This window comes from Drosophila bipectinata, chromosome 2R (assembly GCF_030179905.1).
Source record: "Drosophila bipectinata strain 14024-0381.07 chromosome 2R, DbipHiC1v2, whole genome shotgun sequence".
Taxonomy (NCBI): Eukaryota; Metazoa; Arthropoda; class Insecta; order Diptera; family Drosophilidae; genus Drosophila; species Drosophila bipectinata.
This window is the reverse complement of record NC_091737.1, coordinates 9,343,243-9,363,392: the sequence shown is the minus strand read 5'-3', so window position 1 is coordinate 9,363,392 and position 20,150 is coordinate 9,343,243. Positions and strand designations below refer to the sequence as shown.

Sequence of the window (20,150 nt, the reverse complement as noted above, 5' to 3'; positions counted from 1 at the left end):
TTTGTTCGCCTGGTTCATTGCTTCGTTTGTTTTGTTTGCCACACGGTCACGTGTTACCTTCAAACAGAGTGCAGTGCATAAAGCTCGGATGCTAGTCTCCCTCCCCCTTCCTGGCCATTTTCGGCCATCTTGGCCATCTTAACCATCTTAGCCATTTCCCCAGCAGGAGCTACGTGCTGCCACCAGACAAATACAAATTTAAAACCGCAAAATCCCATAACAAAATGCCAAAGCTGTTGGCGCTTTAACAGGGCTAAGAGCCACGACCAGTGTCTGTACAAATTATGATGGAAATTTTTTGTGGCACATTCATTTGTGCCGCCTTTTCATAATTGTCTGTTGTCAACCCGAAGTGGCAGGACCGCCTCGGCTAATTGGGCAACAAAATGCTGTCCTAGTCGAAATTTAATTGCCTGTCATAACTGGCCAAAAACATTTCCTATTGTAAACACTGCCTGTTGTATAAATTACGTTTAATATTTATATATATATTCTAATGTTTTGTGAGAACTCTTTCAGCATATAGGGTAGTAGTATGCGGGTGAAATTTTTCAATTAACGTGTTTGCTTTGAGCCCCAAAGCTCAGTGGGCTTTTGTGAGTTATTTTTTTTTTTTTTTGTTGTCAAACGCGAAACAGTTGAAATGTCAACCCCACTTCCCAGACCCACTCTATGACCCACTCTTTTGTGTGAAAGAGGAAAGAAATTTGCATATTTAAGTGAAATTTACGTAGTGTCTGATGTGAAATGTTTATGACGGATATGTTGGCCGACAAGTGTCGGAATTTATGTTGCTGCATATATGCATGAGCATTAAAGAGAAAGACCAACACACAAACCTCGAATACATAATTCAAACATATAATATACACATTTGGAGGCAAGTCTATATCAAGGGGATTTTCATTTTAAAACATTTTCTAATTAGCATTTGGTGTCTCTTTTAACGAGCCGGATGAACCGGAGCCGGTGCTAGGGGAGGGGGTGGAGTCGTCCGGCAGTGCTGGACAAACACATTAGTTGGCACTTAATTAGCCGGAATGTCTTCTCTAGATATGACTCCTTTTTGGAACTACACACGCTCTATAATCTCGTTGTATGATTTTTTTCTGACTCTGGCATCTATGCCTTTAGTGCACTGCTTAGTTTATTTTGCAGCTTCCGTCCGGTTGCAGTCAGTCAGGCGTTGAGAACGCTGATATACACCCGGAGGATGCTCCGCCTGTTTGTCTATGCACTTCCCATCGTCGGCCATTGTGCCACCGTCTGTTGGTTCCGATGGCTTCCCGCCTCTCCTCCCCGCTTGTGGTCTTTCTTCTTTTTTTTTTTGCCACTGATTTGACAATTCAAATACAATGGATGCCACTGCCACACACAAGTAAATAATACACAAACCCAAGCAAGCTCAATACATATGCGATAGTCGAAGTCGATTTCCCTTGAATGCCGGCATCTATTTGTATTTATGTGTGGGTTTGTATCTGTGTATATGTATAGGTATATGTGTCTGTGGCAGCCACGTCTGCAACTTTTTGCCCAGACGAATGCAGCATCCTCCATGCAGCAGCCCGGCACAGCTGAATGGGTTAAAAAGACATTCAGTCATGCCGGGCATGTTCCATATTTCAGTTATGCAGCATGTGCAATTTCTTCGAAAGCCGCTTAACAGCCAGCAAATATGAATTGAAAGTTTAATTAAAAATAAGACGCGCCATTTGCCATCGAACTATGTCCATATGGGGGGTATTGTGGCCCAACTCATGGACAAATTAAACAGCAATTCAAGTCTTGGCTCTAAAATCTTATAAATAATCTTCATAATATCTGAATATTATTCAGATTTACTCAACTGTTTAGAATCATAACTCGAGTATTATCCCTACTTAAGACTGCTTTTCTTCCCAATAGCATAAAACCATAAATTAAATAAATTCTTAAAATATTTCACTTTCCTCTCCTGAGAAAGGTGTCCTGCCGGCTATAGATATCCTGTTCGGATAGATAGATTTGAACATAAAACAATTCGGAGCTAACTAATTTGCTCATTAAGCTGCGACCGAGGCTGAGTCATTGGCAGCTCATTACGGACAGTTAAGCACTCTCACACACACAAATACCATACTCACACACACACACACTTTCCTATCAAGAGGGTGTGGCATAATTTTGGGGGCAGCTCACATGCTGAGCCGCTAAGAACAAGCAGACGAAGCTCTGCTAACTGCCCCCCCAAAAAAAAAAAAGTATGAATGACGCTAATGCCCCTGCCACCAGTCTGGTGTGTGTGGGTGTCTGAAGTGTGTGTGGAGTGTATTGCAGGGTAGCTTAAGTTGTCGTAGACGCGTATCTATGACGTCAGCGTGCAGCGTTAACCGCAAATAATTCATTTGCCTTTTGTTGGCCCCCGGCTTTAGTCTCGTTTTTGGGTTCAATTTTCACTTTTGCAGCTAGCCATGGCCGGTCTGGCTCTGCCGGGCCGAGGGGGGGAGTCAGCGACAGGACTATACAGAAAGGGAGTCGGCGGAGGGCGAGCGTAAATTTAAATAAATGCTTTGAAGCACACTAAAAGCGATTTATCTTTGTCGATTGTGGATTACGAACATGCCCTCCTCCAACTCCTATTCCAGCCTTCTGCCATCTGCCTCCGCCCCCAGGATCCTCCTTCAACCGCCAATCCCTGACGAAAGAGGGAAAAAAACATTTTTCATATTGTGTCAGCAACGAGCTGGTCTCTGTCTGTCTGTGTGTGTCGTCCTTGTTCGTGTGTGTGTTTTGTGTGTTAGTTTGTGTGTGTGCCAGTGGGATTGTGCGTCTGTTTGCACAAAGACTTGTCAGTCAACGTGGGAGTCCTGGCCAAAGGAGCACAAGGAGCATCTGCTGCCCTTGCTACCCTTTTGTCCTTCCGTCTATCTGTCCGTCTATCCAGTTCTGTCCCGTCCGCCTGTCTCGGTGTCCTGCTCATCAGGCTTCGTTTTATTGATTAATCGTTTGCTGCTGCTTAATGCTGCTGCTCTCCTGCCTTGCCACCACCACACTGCCCCCATCCCGTCTTCATCAGCTCCTTCTTTTGGTCACATTAGCGCTGCTCCGGCTGCCTCTTCATCCCAAAACAATTCCTTTGTTCGAATTGGCCAATTTTTGCTGCATTGCCTGGCTTTAACTCGCAAACTTTTCGCTCGGAAAACAGCCCACACGACGTATACGCAATATTTTTGTCCGGAGGGGCGAAAGTTGGAGGGTTTTATTTTTTAGAGACTAATCAAGGGGAGAAAGTTTTGGCATTGAATCGGCAGAAGGCTGTTCTTTGTTTGGATAATGAATGAATATTTTTGAAATCAATAGATTCTTCTTAAATAACCCCAGTTTTCATATCTTTAATCCTAAATGAAATCTATCAATCCCGAGTCGTGGGCCAGCTGCTTCCGTTGGATTATAATCTGGAAGATGCGGCGCCCACGCAGGACTCGATAAATTGCTAGATTGCACAAAGTACCAAAGGACGAAGGAGACAAACAAAGGGGGCATGCCACAGAGGAGGGCCAAGAGAAGGAGCAGGCAGCAGCTAGGCAGGACCAAATGCCAATGCAAAAAAGGTAGAAACAAACGCGATAAACTTGCGGCTGCGGAAAAGCGAATGGGAAAAAAAGATTATTGGAACACAGAAAGTTTTTCTTCTCGTCCTGTTGTACACATGTGTCCAGCCGCAAAGTGGGCTGGTGGATGGTGGTGGCAGGACGACCAGGATAAAGAAGTGAAAAGCGGTATGAACAAAACGCAGCTATAGTGTAATACAGCTCAGTGTTGTCAGCTGTCGCCAGTCGACAACAGTGGCAGCAACAAATCGTTTATGGCCCAAACACCTAAGCAAATATGTGAGATTCCATATATACAATATTACATATACATATATATACGTGTGTGTAAGCGAGAGTGTGTGTGATTGGCGTACATAAGTGAGAATGCGTGTAAAGTGTTTGTAATCAATCATTTATGAAATTACGCTACTTCCGCTTTTGACAATTTTCTTTCAACGACAAAGGCTCCAACACCCACCCACACCATACCATGCCACGCCATCCCATGCCACCCAGTTTCTCTCCATGTGGGGACCGCTCCTTTGGTGACGTAAGGTTATAGGATATGTGTCTATATGTAAAATGCAAATTTACACACACACACTAAGAAGTATATGAAACAAAAATCCTTCACATCAAATCTAAATCTTCGATGGAAATAGATTATGGCCCAAAAAAAGCAAACTATGGTGGCGGAAATTACCCATATGTGGATGTTGTTTCTTGTTGGCAAACAAATTTGGTTAGAAAATTGAAATTTAATATACTGCCAGGTGATTATTATAATTGAAGAGCACATACTTGCTGAAGGATTTCATTGTCCTTTGACATACTAGCTCTAAGATCATCAAATATTTAAAATATTATGTGTTATGGAGGCACTAAAAAATAATCGAATGGCCGCAACAATGGGACTGTCATTGCCATCATCATCTTTGGCTTGCTTTTTGAAACAAAACAAGGCCAAAAGATGGGACCAAACCGCAAACTAAGGATACAAAATGTTGCCTTGAAGCTCCGGGGCTTTCGGCCAATGGGCCTCGGCTTCACTTTGCGGTTCGCCGCAATGTCAGGCCCTTTGCGACTAATTAGACGAACTTGCGGTCGAATGAGGTGCGTAATCATAAATAAATACATCTATACATGCGGCAGCTTTGATGAGTGTGCAAATTATTTGGTCATTTAATTCAGTTAACTGGAGCATAAAGGATATGGATATGGATATGGTAGAGATATCACATGAAATACCGACACTGGCCGGAATAGTCGCACAGAATTTTTGGTTCGGGCCATGTGCAAAAACGTGTTTTGTGCTGGAATCCTGGCATTTGGCACTTGGAAAAGCCAAGGAGCCTCCTGCTGAATGGCCAGAATAAGAATATGAGAGAGCCGCCGCAGGACGAAAGAGAAAAAGAGAGAGAGAGTGAAGCGCGCGCAGTTGAAAATTCAAATCTTCTGTTGGAAAATACCTTTTCAGTTGTTAAGTCTCTGTCAGGGTAATATTTTGGCTAATTTTTATATAATTTAAGGACTATTAAGGGATTTTTATTAGACAAATAAAAGGATATCAATTGATTTAAAAATATTTTAAGTTTTTATGAATTTTTATGTTAATTTTGAAGAAAACATTTGCCTGTTGAAACTTATATAAACTGCGAAAAAGTTTGCAGAATCCCCAAAAGCCTCCAAAACTGAGAGCCAAACTAAAGGATGCTGAGAGAGTGAGAGAAAGAGAGTGAAAGCAGACCCCTGGAAATGAAAGAGAGGCTCTGGCCGAAGAGAGGAAGAAATTTAACTCGATTTCCACTCGAAAAGGAGAGCAAGATTTTCGAACTAGAATTATGTTAAGGCTGCCACTGCTGCTACTCGGTTTTCTCTGCTCTGATTCCCCTTACTACCTGCCACCCCCACTGCCACTCCCCTCTTGTTGGTTAGTTTAAAGCCCTTGCCTCCAGTTCTTACTGTTGTTGTTGTTGTTTTTGCTTCTGTGGCTGCACAGCGCATTAAATGTGTGCCACCAGGCGTATGCGTAATTTAAATTTAAATTTGTGTGTGTATGTACATATGTCTGCCCCTAGCACCTGCACACCCACTTCTCCAGCCACCTCCCTTCCCTTTCAGTCTTCTTCTTCTTCCCACTAGCATCTTGTGTATTTTTGGCCTGAGTCGCTGTTGTTGTTGTTGTTGTTTTGTTGCTGTCTGCTTAGCATTTGCCTCAAGTTTTGTTAATCAGCGCAATTCACATTTCTTTTTTTTTTTTTTTAGTCGTAACGTTTCTCTCTGAGAGATTTTGCAAAAGTATTCAAAAGGTTTTTCCTTTACGTACACACAGAGACCCTCATTAGCGTAGTCATTGTTTTTTAGCCAGCCTCCTCCTGCCGCCATGCCTCCTGTCCCGCCCAGAAGCCATTTCAGGTTTTCAGGTTAAGGAATGGAATCTCTGGCCAGCACTCGACAAATAATTACCAATTATATGAAACAGACATCAAATATGCAACCAAAATCTGTGCGAAGCAAGTTGGTGTTGTTGCGACCAGCTGCAGCCGAGCTTAAGTGCCACAAATTAACCGCAACGTGGACTCGCAGCATCGCTGTTTGACCCACCGACCCACCGACCCACCGCCGACCCCTGTCGCTATCTCGTTCGCACTTTACGCGACTGCCACATAATTACGAGACTGAAATATGAATCCTTGGACAAGAGTCCTGCCACTGGTTATGGGCCAACAGCAGAATAAGCTTTGCACTGACAAAATGGCCAATAAGAAAAGGGATATTAAAGGTCTTTAGGTAAGGGCTTTGAAAAATAGATATTTTTATTCAAAAAAAAGGTATCTTCAAAATTTATTGATATTTTTGAATAAAAATACTCATAGTCCTTGTCAAAAAAAGCCCTTTCATTAAACTACCAACAGAAACAAACTACTGAATAAATAATAGCCTTTCAAAGCCTATCATCCCTTCAAAAAAAAAATAGATTTTTTTTCAGTGCAACATTGCTGTTTTAGGGCTTTTGGTTTTGTTTCCAGATTTTCCCTTTTTTCGCAGCTCAACTTTAATAATTAATGAGCAGCTAAAAATGTCACGCGGTGCGGAAGAGTTTCTGGCTTGGCCCGAGCCCGAGCCCGAAGTGGAAAGCGAATGAGGTTGGGACTTAATTGGGTAAGAGTGTGGGTTTTTTTCAAGAGTTTCCACGAGGAAGGAATTTCTGGGGAAGTTAGAGGATTAGAGGGGTTAAGTGGCCAAGAAGTTCGAGGGATAAGCTGCCATTTCTGGTGAAAGTTTACATTTCTTCCATTCTGTCTTGTAATTGTTTTGTTATCTGGGCTTTTCGAGGAGGATTATAAGTATTTTGAAGAACTCACCTTGCAGTCGTCGCACTGGTTGATCAGCGAGTACACCTGCCGGCAGTCGAAGCGGAACAAGATCTCGGCCAGTTCGCAGGTGATGCGATTCGCCAGCCCGTCCACGTCCAGCAGATCGTTTAGGATGCGGAGGCACTCGGTCCGGTCCGTTAGGCTGGCGTTGAGGGCGAGGGTGTGCAGGGCACTGAAGACGCTCCGCTCGCAGCAGTTGCGCAGCCGCAGCGTCTGCAGACGCTCCAGTAGCTGGCCGGGCGACCGGAGACCGCACAGATGCTGCGGACTCGACTCGGCGGAATCGCCCAGATATTCAAGGCACTGTTGTTGTTGCTCCTGTTGCTCCTGTTCCATCTCTACCTGCTGAATGCCCTCCTGGGCATGCAGATGACTGTATGAAGGCGTGGGCTCCACCTCTGCCTCTGGAATAGTGGTTAGGGTGGTGGTACTGCCGGCAGAGGTCGTACTATCGCCCACATCCAGATCGTCAGTGGTGCTGGGCGCCGAAGGACTATCCTCCGTGTAATATCCTTCCCTCTCCCGACGCACTCGACTGCTGCTACTGCTGCTGGTTCTGCTCCTGCTGCTTAAACGCATCTGACTTGTCTTATAGTTTACGAAATACTTGACTTTATTGTTATTGGTGGCGCTCCGTTTCGTTTTGGAGGTTCTGCTGGGCTGCTGCTGAGGTTGCTGCTGCTGTTCGGCGCAGGATCGGGGGCAGGCTGGGGGCCCGGGTCCCTCATCGACCCAGGCCATGGGCAGTGTACCAGCCGAGCACTGACCCTAAAAATGGACAAAATATTAAGATAATTGGTTAGTAAAGTTTGTAATATTTTTTGATAAAAGAAAGCTTTAGAAATAGGAGTACAAGAGCTTGTCCTTTGACCTGAAGCTCTCAAAAAAATTTCATTCACATTTTCGTTAGAATTTCCATAACGAATATGAATGAAATATCGTACAACTGTTCTCTGTTACCACTTTCTGCAACCCGCCATCAATTAACTGTCTTGTGTGATTTAAAAATTAAATCAACCAACTGTGATAGCCAACACACGTACACCCAACACATACCACCCAGAAAGGATAGTGGAGGAAGGTTTTAAGGGCAGGATGGGTGGTGGGATGGCAGGATGGCTGGCAAGCCAGCGGGTGCAGCAAAAACAAAAAGCTCACTGGCGGTATATTGGAAAAGTTTTGCTTGGCTAACAACAACAGGGAAAGTCATAAAATGCAACAACAAAAACAAGTAAATAGAAGCCAAAGCAGCGAACTACAGCCAAATAACAACAACAACAACTACAACAAACAATAACAATAACAAGAACAATAAAAAAGAGCATGAAGTGCATAAAGAGCTGATGTTTTTTGTTATTAAAATGACCGCACTTCGTTGGAATTTTCCACATGCTTGCATAAAACTCAAGGCAGTTGCAACAACAAACATACTACATATCCTTCTGGCAGGAGCAGAGTAGGGTACGCGTGGCAGTAAAAAATCTGCAGAACATTTTTGTAAAAATTACAATCAATATTGAAAAACAGGCAACCCACTTAGGTCTCTAATAGCCACTATCAAGTGTAATAGAATTATACATTTTAAACTATTAGTTTGGCAAAAAATTACTTAAATTTCAAACTCAAAAATCAGGAAACTTTTCCCTTTCCATTCCTGCCACGAATGACCCTTTGAACTTTCCGGCTGTGAGTAATATGCAACAATCAACAACTCTCAATTGCTGCGTGTCCTGTGTATGTCCTGTGTGCCCTTCATTCCACGTCCCTTGCTCCTCCCTTGTATCCCCTAGTCAGCTCAATCGTTTTCCATGTTCCCCATGTTCCCGGGGCAATAACAATAAGCAGCAGAGAATTTTCACTTGCAATACGCAGAAATATGCCCAGGCCTGGAGGCTTTTCTGACGGCGAGGGATGGCCGGTTGCAGGGGTGGTCTTAACTCAAATGAAAAATCATACAAAAGGGAAACTAATACAGCAAAACACACATTCACAGACACACTGATAGTCGCATACACACACAGGCCCGCAGAGAAGGACGAGCACGTGTACGGGCAGCCATTGTTGATTTAATGGCAGACCAGCTGCGGCCCAATGCACAACAATGCGGCCAACAGGGCTGGGGGAGAGCCTTGAACGGGGGGAGTGGGGGTGGCGGGGAAAAAGGATTCACGCACACACCCACATACAGCGCCAGGATAAAAAATAAAGATAAATTCTTCAATTCGCAGCAGGCAAAAAATAAGAAATTACTGCCATTGGGGGTGGAGGTGGTGAAAGGAAAAACCTTTCGAGACCTGGATCCCCTCCAGCCCCCCCGAACTACTGTTCTGTTGGCCAACTTTTGGGAAACTTTTCAATTTCAGCTCGATTGGCAAGTTCGTAATGAGCCACACTTGAGGCTGAAGCGCCAGAGCGCCACTAAATCCAATTAATAATTAATTTATGCATATTCTCAGGAAAGTAAGGGAGCAACCCTGACGACTGTCATTAAACACTTTTCAAATCGACTTTTGCCCGAAAAGACCTTTCGAATCAATTTCCGAGGACTGAGAACTGAGCACTGAGGATTGAGGACTGAACACCGAGAGCCAGGGATTCATGAATTTTGTATTCAGTTCGGAGAACACAACGAAAAGTTTCCAGGCCATCGGACATTCTTCAATATTTCCTGACTCGCCGCCCCTCGGATAGTGTTAAAATCCATTGGCCATAATTGTCTTACATTTTTTGGTAGCACATTGAATGCAGTCGGTGCACTGGACCGAGAAGGGAGATGGGACAGTGGGGCAGCTGGGCAGTGAGAAGGACATGAAATATTCATATCTGGTCTGAGGATAAGTGAAATTGCAACCGGAATTCCAATGGCCAAGGCCCCATGGCAAAATGTTAAACAATTCATGTGTGTGTCGGGTCAGACTCTATCACTCCGGCCTCCATCTCTGTGTCTGTCTCTTTCTGGGCATGGTGTGCCATCTCACTCTAGACGGGGGCAAAAGTGTTCTTATGCAAGTTGTCATTAACTTTGCTGTGTGGACCTGAAACTGACTGACAGCCAGATGGCTTTGGGCATTGTGCCGCAAAACAACAAGTTGCATGAACCGTCTCCTAAATCAGGACAAGCAAAAAAAGCTACGATCTGATAACTTTTCCATAAATTTGATTTGAAATTCAATCTACTAGAGATCTGGTAATCTTTTTTGGATAGTTTAAAATACAAAACTTAATTAAATTATTAAGAAATCTTGAGAAATCTTTTCTCTAGGTGCAGAACGTTGCACACACAACGAAAAAACTCAAACAAAGCCGGCATAATGGAGTATGCATTATGGCTAATGGCACACGCCTACAACTACACACTCAGATAGCTGGTCAGATAGCTGGGGATGTCCTTTGTGAGTGTTATCCTTTGTGCAGGTTCGCCAGAGAGGCGGGGCCACAATGTCTAATAAGCCACGAAGGGAGGACGAGCTCCTAAATGCTTAGACAATGAAAATGGACTTGTCGCACAATGATGTCAGCCGCAGAGCAGAAAAAAAAGAGGCGTGGATGGGGCAAAAAGGGCGTAGTGCCTCGGAGGCCAAGGAGGCTGAGGACCTGCCTGCTGGCCGGCCTGCCTGCCTGCCACTTGACCCATGACACGGCTCGAGTCCTGCGACACAATCTCAGATGGATGTGCGACATGCCTCATTTCGCCTCAAAGGCTGGTTAACCCGTAAATGCCATAAGAAATTAATGCCTTGATTAGTTGTCGAGGTGCCAGGGGTTAGGCCAAGCGAAATATTATTCAAAACTTTTCCGAGTGGACCGAGTGGTGACTGGGTTCCTGGGTGCCGCCGAGGGTGGGTGGCAATTGAAATCTGTCAGCTTTCTTGGCAGCAGAAGGAATGTCAACTTCTGAGGCTAGAATGGGGGAAAAAGCCCAAAGTGCACTTGAGCTAAACACCAACAGCTGTACTAAAACAACAAAAACAACAACAGCGGCATCTAAGAAAGCAACAGCAACAAGAACAAGAACAACATGCAACAGCAACATGCAACAACAATGGCAAACGGCAAACGGAACCGACAACACTTTAAATGTTACAGCTTAACCTCGACGGGCAATTCAAACAATGTACAAACACAAACACACGTCCGTATCAGGACATGAGGCATATGCCAGTAAGATTTTGTGTGTGTGTGTGTGTGCGGGTGTATGTCAAATTTTAACGCCTGTCAACAATGCAGGCAGGGGAAAAAAAATGCAACGGCAATGGAAACGACAACAACAGCCCAAGAACATGTCGCAAGCAGCACTCAAATTTTCAAATGCATGCACATATAAATGGGTGTGTGAAGAATACCCTTCTAAAATAAGGGTAAAAGCAATATTTTATATAATATTGGTTATATTAAAAGCAACCATAGATGATGTAAAAGTTGTTTGTATCTTTGGAACAACTTTTTACTAAAAATAAGTTCTACATGGCGTATACTTAATATTCTGAAACCTAAGTTACTTATTTCTGAAGGCAACCCTCTTTTAATTTTAAATAGATAATCAAGACATAGAAAAGGCCCACATCTGTAAATATTTTTAATTAAAACTCAAGACTAGCAACAATAGAAACAACCGCTAGTTTCTGGATAACAGGGCGTATGAGTGATATTTTAGAAGGTGCTAAAATAACTCCGAATTTTGTAAAATTTTAAAATAAATAACTAGGCAACTGCTAACTTTTTTATCAAAAAATCTTTCTCTTACTATAAACTACTAGTCAAGTTTAATATTTAAAGTCTTAACTTCCACTTTCAACCATCCATTTTTAGTTTATTTTTGTACTTTGATTTTATATCCCACTTATAAAAGATAACACTACCGTTGATTTAAATTTGAAGCTTTATTACTCTCCATTATTTACTTTTATTCGAAACCATATATGGTGGAATAACCAAGCTTCATGGGTTTCTGGTTTATTGATGCTTTCGGGTGTCCTGTTTCCTGCATTTCAGCAATTCACCCGCAGAGGTATCAGATATTCGTTGGCTGCCGCATTTTTGCTTAGATATTTATGCAGTTCGTCAGTAGATGTGTGTGTGTGTGCTGCAGAAGCGTAAAAACTGACAGCCGACACACACTCTGAAATATAGTGGGTGGGATGGGTAACGCCCACACATAAACTGGCACAGACACACAGCCGCGTTGACGTGGCTGAAAGCCGCAAGGGACAGGCGTTTGTGAGTTGCGAGGGGAACTACTGTGGGCTGAGGAGGAGTGGGCTGTGGGATTGCGGGTCGTAGGCAAATTGTTTGTCACATGGCTGGGCCATCTTCTGATCCCCACCCTGCATTTCACCTTGGTGTTGGCTTGGATTCGTTGCCGTTTTGTTGTCAAAATCATAAACATGAACCCGGTCACGCCTCCTACCACCACCCTAGCACCGTACTACCTTATGACCTCCTACTACCCCGTGCCCTCCACTAAACGCTTGGCAGATTCGTAGCCATTTCGCATTGTTTTGCACATTTGTCGATCTGCACGCATTTGCCAGCTGCATTGCTTTGCATAACAAGTGTAATCCAGCAGCCAGGCAGTCAGGACATGCGATTCGCACAGCTCCTTTGCTCCATTCCGCAATTATGCAACAATTTTCGATGTGCAATTGGCAGGCAAACGCTAAATGGATGCAAAAGCATTCTCATTTTCCGAATTCCAAGTCGGCGGCTAAAATATCCACCCAAAAAATCCCCAAAAAAGAAAAAGAAGAATCAGAGTCCTGAGAGTACAAAGATTTCTGTCAGGACAATTACATTTCGTGCATTATTCAGTGAACGCTCCCGAAGGTCTAATCCAATGGGACAAATTGTTTCAACACGCAACGCCAAGTGGGCCAAAAAAAAAAAAAACAAACGAAACCCAGAAGTGGGAGATGTTTTGTCAGTGATTTCTCAAATGGTATTCATGACGCTCCTTAATAGTTTATAAGATTCTCGGGGATTGTGTTTCCTCCAAAGCATTTTCAATAAATTAAATTCCACTCTTGTGTGTATTTTGAAACATAATAATAAAAGTATATGTACATAATAAACACCCACCCATCACACTGCCTCGCAGCTAATGCAATAATGTAGGAATTATGTTTTATGGCCATTATCAAAGGCAATCCATCAAGTCAAAAAGAGCCCGCTGGCAGGCTGGCTGGCTGGCTGGATAGCTGGATAGCTGGATGGCTGGCACTTTTTTGTTCACTCTGCATATCATTTTAATCATATTTAAACAGCGCCCGTATTTATCACTCATTATTTATGCGTATATCAATCTATATGGCCCCGAGAGCCCATTAACGGGCAAACAAATGCTTGTGAGGGGAAATTTTTGGCCAAAAACCGCGCCCCAAATAAAAGGGAGAGTCTAAGGTGTGAGGGATTAATGGAGGACATCGACAACAACAGCTGAAAACAACGAAAAAAAAAAAAGGAGGCGACGCACCTGTCTGTCTGTCACATCACATATTTGTTTGCCTAAAGGACACACGCTCACCCGCACACACTCGAAGGCCCAGGCGCCTGTCGTTATGCCACACAATTTTATCAACATTAATTTGTCAAACATTTACCGGCATTTCGTACAAGTGTGTGGGTGTGTGGGTGACTGTGTGTGTGTGTGTCTGAGAGTGTATGCCACCTATATGGCATATCTCCTTCTCACTCTGTCAGTCCCTTTTCTAATGAGAACAATAAGTTGAATGAATTTAATGAAATGAGATGTAAACATGTGGACAGCTGTGGACAGCAAGCAACAAAAAGGAAAGCCCAGAAGTATCCTGGCCATTGTTTGTTTCCCTCTCTTTCTCTCTCTTGCTGTCTCTGCTATCTATTTGCCATCTCTTTCACTGTAGTATAACGTATCCCTTTTGCACTCAGTGAGCTGGCAGCTCCCTAGTATCAGATCCCTGCGGCGTTTGCTTGTTTTCGAACTCGTAATGAAATTCTTGAGTAGAAATTCATTTTGCAACTTTTTGCTGAAACAATGCTCATTGAATAATTTACGCCCTGCGCCAGCACAAATGAAAAACCAAAACGAAATGAAATGAATGCTGCGAGTGCAGCATAGGAATAGGACTAGGAATGGGAATGGTGTGGAAAGTGGAAAACTGCAGCAGTGCTCCACTTAGTGCTCCCCGGTCCCTGGGCAATAACTATATGTACGTGCTGAGGGTCCAGGCACTGGGCATAATTGCATTAGTCCGCGCAGGATGTGGCTCTGGCTCTGACTCTGGCTCTAGCTCCTTCTCCCATTTCATAGCCACTGCACCCCTCCCTCCACATTTGCAGCTGCCACCCCCTCTGGGGGTTAATGTAATTGTTTTGTGTATTTAGCCTGGACATTGCGTTGCAACGGAAAGGAAAACGACCTCTGGAATCACCTCGCTCACCTCCCCACTAATGAGCCAATCAATGCACGCGCCAATCCCAGGCCATCCCCTCCCATCCCATCCCATTCCAGACTTCAGGGCCAAGTTGGTCGGCAACTTCGGGCCAAGCTCGAAATGCAAATTGTTGGTAATTAACGTTTAAAGCGTTTCAGGCACGAACCATGCTTCTTAGCCTCGTTTAATCTGATGCCAACTAATTAAACTTTGTCTGTTGTGTGAAGTTTCTAATGTGGCAACATTTTAATCCGATTTTCTGAATTCTGCTCCGACTATTTGAGTTTATACTTTAAGATGAAATATGGATATTTATTATATGGCTATATCTGGTGATAAATCCCTATCTTTTCAATCAATCGAAATGCTTGAAAGGAGAACAAAAATCAGGCTTAACTCTCTGGACATTCAGACAATATTCCATAGAAATGGCATTTATTTGCCTGCTGGCGGAAAATTGATGACACTTTTCGGTTGTTTGTGTCTGGCTGGGTTCCGTTGACTCGACGGCTCGACTGTGTAGAAATGATGTAATCAGTATGAGCAGCAACCTACACAATCTGCAACAGCAACAGAAGCAAGTAGCAGTAGCAGCAGCAGCAGTACCTGCAACAGCAACAGCAGCAGCAACTGCTTACAAAATAATTGATTTTATACACATCCTTGACACAAATAAACATTCGCTCAGTTCTGCTAAAGTTGAACCCTCCACGGGGCTAACATATATGCTGGCTGGGTTTCTGGCGAAGCTCTACACAAATTTTGAATGAAATTTCACAAAGCTAACGGATTTTAATTGAATTCGAGGGCTTGCAACCTGCCACCAGTAACCTGCAACCTGCAACCTGCCATTGCCAGCCTGTGAAAAGTTTTGGAATTCAATGAATTATTGTGCCACCGAACCAGAATTCCATTTGCCAAACGAAACTGGAAACAAAATGCCAATCGGCGTGGGAGTCGGAACTATTGATTAAATCACCTGTAAACTACCCATACCCGTTCTTTCAATCTTCTCGACTCCAGGACATTCGATCCAAGTTGCAATCAATATGCGAATCGCACTTCCCAGACACTCGTGACTCGTGACATGGCCTAAAGGGCCACAAGAGCGTCGATATGCAATGCAGCCACGTAATTCCCGGCCCTAAGGACACCGCTCCGAGCTGCCATAGTCCTTACTGCCGAGACCCGGGGATGCTAGGACCTGCACTCGACACAGTGACAAGGGCCTAGCGGCAGGATGCCTGGGCCATCAGCACATCAACAGGCCGCCGAATGCCGCGAATACGGCACTGCCATCATAAATTCTGAACTCGCACGTCGGCAAAAAGTGGCAGCCAAAGTGGCAGGCAGGAGCAAAGGGCGAAATGGACAACAGAAGGCTTAGTCCATTCTGAGCCCCAAAATTGAAGAGCTGTTGGCTAATTTGCAGAAGGAGTAGCCCTTTTTTGCAGGACACGGCTAAATTGAAAGCTCGAACAGGTCTTTGCGAGGCAATTCGATTAGAGGAGCTTTGAAATTGGAGTCACAAGTTTGGAAAGTGACACGTTGCAACTCCAAAAAAGAATCATTAAAGTAAAAATAGGCTCTCATTGGCTATTATATTCGCTAGTTAGACTAATGTCCTTGAAATGGCTTGATTGACTTAATTGCTTAATTGCCGACAGGCTGACAGCATGCCAGGTTAAGTGATAGACAATCGAAATGAAATACATTCGGAGGTGAAAACCTCTCCGCTATAATTGGAAAATCAATAGTTAAGCAGCGACTTAAGCAACCGCCTGGCAGCTAATTGTCTGTCTGTCAGGAAAAGTACTCGTAAGCTGCGGTTCCTTAAAGGAATCCCAAAAAGAAAGAAGCCAAGAGAATAGTTTCCTTCAATTAAATTTGCATTAAGCCAGAATGGTGGATGGTTGATGGTTGATGGTAGATGGCAAGTGGCAAGTGGCAAATGGCAGAGGCAAGAATGCATTAATAAATATTAAGATCTCAATTACACTTGGCAGAGCCAATTCGGCGGCGGGAATGCCATAGGTGAGTGGTTAGCAAGGATTTTTTGTTGGCAAACTACCAAAAGCGAGAAAGCCACAAAAAAGAAATCAATTTGAAAGTGTTTTCCCGCCCATGTCCCGGGCTCTTCTGTCGCCCTCGTTCTACTACAATTACCAAAGCATTTTCGTTGATTTGCAGCACGTTCTGCCAGTTTCCAGCTTGCCAGCCCGCCAGCTCGCCACTGATGATGCCAACGATGATGAAGATCATTATGGGGCTGATGGCGGCGATGATGATGCTGTCGTGGCACTTCAAGTGGTCGAAGATGTGCCACACAATTGTCACAATGGAAAATAAGCGAAAAAAACACACTTTTTCCTTTGGCCGTTTGAGTGGCAAGCCAACAAAACAGAAGTAGCCTGCTCGATGGCCAGAATAACTGGCAATAATAATGTGGAAAAGGCCTTGTCCGCAGACCCAAACCTCCTGGCAAACTTTACTTCCAGTTTACGAAACTTTAATTTACTTGAAAACCTATAAATACCGTTCTTGAAAACCAGGACTCTTTCGAGTCAATCTATTCGATTTTCTATGCCTTGGCACATGAACTTTGAATTGGAAAGCATTCGATGCCAGCAATTGACAACAGCTTTCGATATTGCCAAGTTGCAGTGGCCAGGGACTGCCGGAGCATTGGCAGTCGCCTGGCAATAAGAATCCCTCCAAATGCACACAATTTGTATATGCATTCGAGTGGTTCTTTGTTCGTGTTTCTCCATTTTTGTATCCGTGTGCACTTAAGCTCTGCTTTGTTGTCAACTGCTTGACAAATTGCACCGAGAGAAAAGGCGACTGAGAACTTAATCTTTGTCACAAAAAGGACATCTTTAAAATATTTCAGACTAAGCGAGCAATAACTACTATCTAATATCTTGAGTATCTTAAAACTGTTTATTAAATGCTATCATCAGAATAAAATCAAAAAAGGATAATGTTTAAATCCTTCCATGTCGTGACTCACCTGCAAGTCGGTTGCTGTGCCCGGCTGTGCCAGATCACAGGCTGATATCCAAGGATTAAGGCGTGTTAACGAGCTCGCAGTGCCGAGTATGGATTTCTTGAGATCCACGGGTGCTGGCAAGGATGTGTTGGTGGCGTTGCCGGCTCCTGCTGACTCGGTGGTGGCCACGGCGGACAAGCTGTTATCCTGGTGACCAATCAGCTGGGCCGTCTGGGCATCAAGGATGTGGTCGCTGGCCTCTCGTTTGTTATTGTTACTATTACTGTTACTGTTGCTGTTGCTGGCGGCGAACTCCTCCGGTTGGATGTTCCTGTTATCGTTGTGCTGCAGGACACTCTCATCAATCAGACGACTCTCGTCCTGCTGCTGCTGTTCGGTTTCCGTTTCCGATTCTGCTTCCACTTCCGCTTCTGTTTCGGTCTCCGCCTCCGTATCTAATTCCGTTTCCGTTTCGTGTGGCTGCCGATGATGTTGCTCCTGCTGCTGCTGCTGCTGCGGTTGGTTGTAGTCCTCTTCGTCGGCGTCTTCACTGAGCTTTATCAGGCGATCAAAGGACTCCTCGGACAGCAGATCGTCCTCGGCCACCAGGGCAAAGATGTCCTCGTCCTCGTCGGTGGCCTGCGACGAGGGAAACTGCACGGGCAGGCCGCTCTCTTCCCGAGCCTCGGGGTTCTGATCTTCCTCCTCGTTGTTGCCTTCAATGGACTCGGTGGCCGGTGTTGCTCCTGTAACCGCACTCTTGTCCCCGGCACCTGCTCCCGTTCCTGGATCTGCTGCGTTTCCGATTCCGATTCCTGTTCCGCCTGCCCGTCCTGCAATGTCTCTGTTGCTACTGCTGCTGCTACTGTCGCGTCGTCGCCGCCTCTGATGCCGATCTCCTCCAATCCTGGTGGCGGCTACTGGCGATTCGTAGGCGTGGTCTTGAATGGGAAACTGAAGAGCGAACTCGAGATGAGGGGGCAGGAAGATGGGCAGCAGGTATGAGCCAGAGCTGCGAACGAATGACGACGATTCGCCAGTGGACGGTAACGTTGCTGCAACTCCTCCTCCTCCGCCGCCTCCTCCACCTCCTCCTCCTACTCCCCTGTCTCTGCCTCTTCCCCTCCCTCCTCCGCCCGCTAGACCTGCTGCAGTATCGCTAGTTACTCCTGCTGCAGTTGCTCCGAGTGTTGTTGCTGCCGCTGCTGATGTTGCTGCTGCTGCTGTTGCTGCCGCCGATGTTGTTGGTGCTGCTGTTGCTGCTAATGTTGAGCTGATGCTGCTGCTGCTGCCACGCCGAGCCCCCGAAATAAACGCAAGCGCCATCACGACCAGCCCGGGTCCTGGCCGCATATTGACCTCGGGTTCGGCGGTGCTAGCATGGTGCAGGCCCGCTTGAGACGCGCTTGCGACTCCAATTCAATGCGAGTAATGATGGGCTCATGGCCCCATCATCATCAGTAGTAGTGTGGGCTGCGGACTTGTTCGGTTCTGATCCGGATCCAGCTCCTTCTCCAGCTTCAGCTTTAGCTCCGGCTGCGGCTCCCTCTCCAGCTCCCGCCGATCTTTTCGATCCTGATCCTGTTCTTGTGCCCGCCGTTGCCGCTCCAGCTTCAGTTGCTGCCCAGATCCGATCCCTGCATTCAGCGGCATTAATCCCGGCCTTAATTCCAGTCGGCCAAGACACTGTTTGTTTGGTTAACGATTTACGGCTAAAACTTATTCATTCGGGCCAACATTTATGTATTATTGTACCGCGCGACTTTCGTACTTTCACTCCGACTATGGCGTTTAATTAGATTTTTTTCATTTGCATATTATTACTGCTATTGTTGCAATTAGTGGTGGTGGTGGTGGTGAGGGTGTTGGTGGTGCACAGTAACCTTGAAATTGGACATTTTGGAAATTCGTTTTCTTCGTTGAATTGATTTTGGTTTTGGCTTTACTTTTCTTTTCTTAAATTTCTTTCATTGGGGGGTTTGGGTTGCTCACATAATAAATGAATTAAGAAATCTACACTGATACAAAGAAGTGAGGTTAGGTATGTTTCTTAATGGTTTTATTTTTAGTTAATAGCACTTTGTTGGGTTAGCATGATGGCATTTTTTTTTCAATTTTAATGTGTGTTTTTCCGTTATCCTCCCGAGTTGAAAAAAAAAAAACGGTTAGAATATGTTTTGTGCGCTCACGCTCTTGATTTGCCAATGCGCTCTATATTCTCTAGCTTTGCTCCTCCTCTCCTAATCGCCAAGATACCGCTATTCATGGGAAAACATTTTTTCCAAAACTTTTATTCTCAAAACTAGACTTTACTTTCATTCTTGTAATAATATTTTAAAGCATTTTTGACCACATTGTAATTAAGGATTTTGCAAATAACGGTATTTGAGGGACAAGGAGCATTGCCGAAGGATATATAGAGAGAGAGGGAAAGGTCCAGCTCTTCGTTTCGCCGAAGCTTTTGCAACCGAACCGAACGCGAACACCGCACAAAAGAAGAAAGCCGAAAAAAACGGTCGTGAAAATCCCGTATATCTAACACACACACACACAGTCACATACACTAACGAACAGTGCAAAGAAATTTATATAATTCGCAGCCAGCGGCTGCTGCTCTGCTTTTCTGCTCGTTTCTCTCGTGGCTTATTTTTTTGTTGTTGTCCTTGCTGTTGTTGTTTTTGTTGGTTTGGCTGCAAACACAAAAACAGCGGACGGATCCACAAGGAGAACGAGAACTCGTGGGTGTACACCAGCCTTAGTGTGTGTGTGTGTGTGTAAGTGTGCCTCTCTCATACCC

General features: G+C 44.7%; 1 protein-coding gene across 7 annotated transcripts in view; it reads right to left on the bottom strand.

The window, feature by feature from the left end:
- The window catches only part of Mid1, a 33,331-nt gene that overhangs the window by 11,634 nt on the left and 1,547 nt on the right, over positions 1–20,150 (bottom strand). For 4 of the 7 annotated variants that reach the window (XM_043211088.2, XM_070278760.1, XM_070278756.1 and 1 more), the window contains exons 2-3: positions 17,375–19,366; positions 6,941–7,720 (exon numbers count right to left, since the gene is read on the bottom strand). In XM_043211088.2, the coding sequence (XP_043067023.1) occupies positions 6,941–7,720; positions 17,375–18,706 (2,112 nt within the window). In that variant the 5' untranslated portion in view covers positions 18,707–19,366. Of the gene's footprint in view, positions 1–6,940; positions 7,721–17,374; positions 19,372–20,150 lie in introns of all 7 variants that reach the window. The other 3 variants (XM_070278758.1, XM_070278757.1, XM_070278761.1) reach the window with 1 other exon arrangement.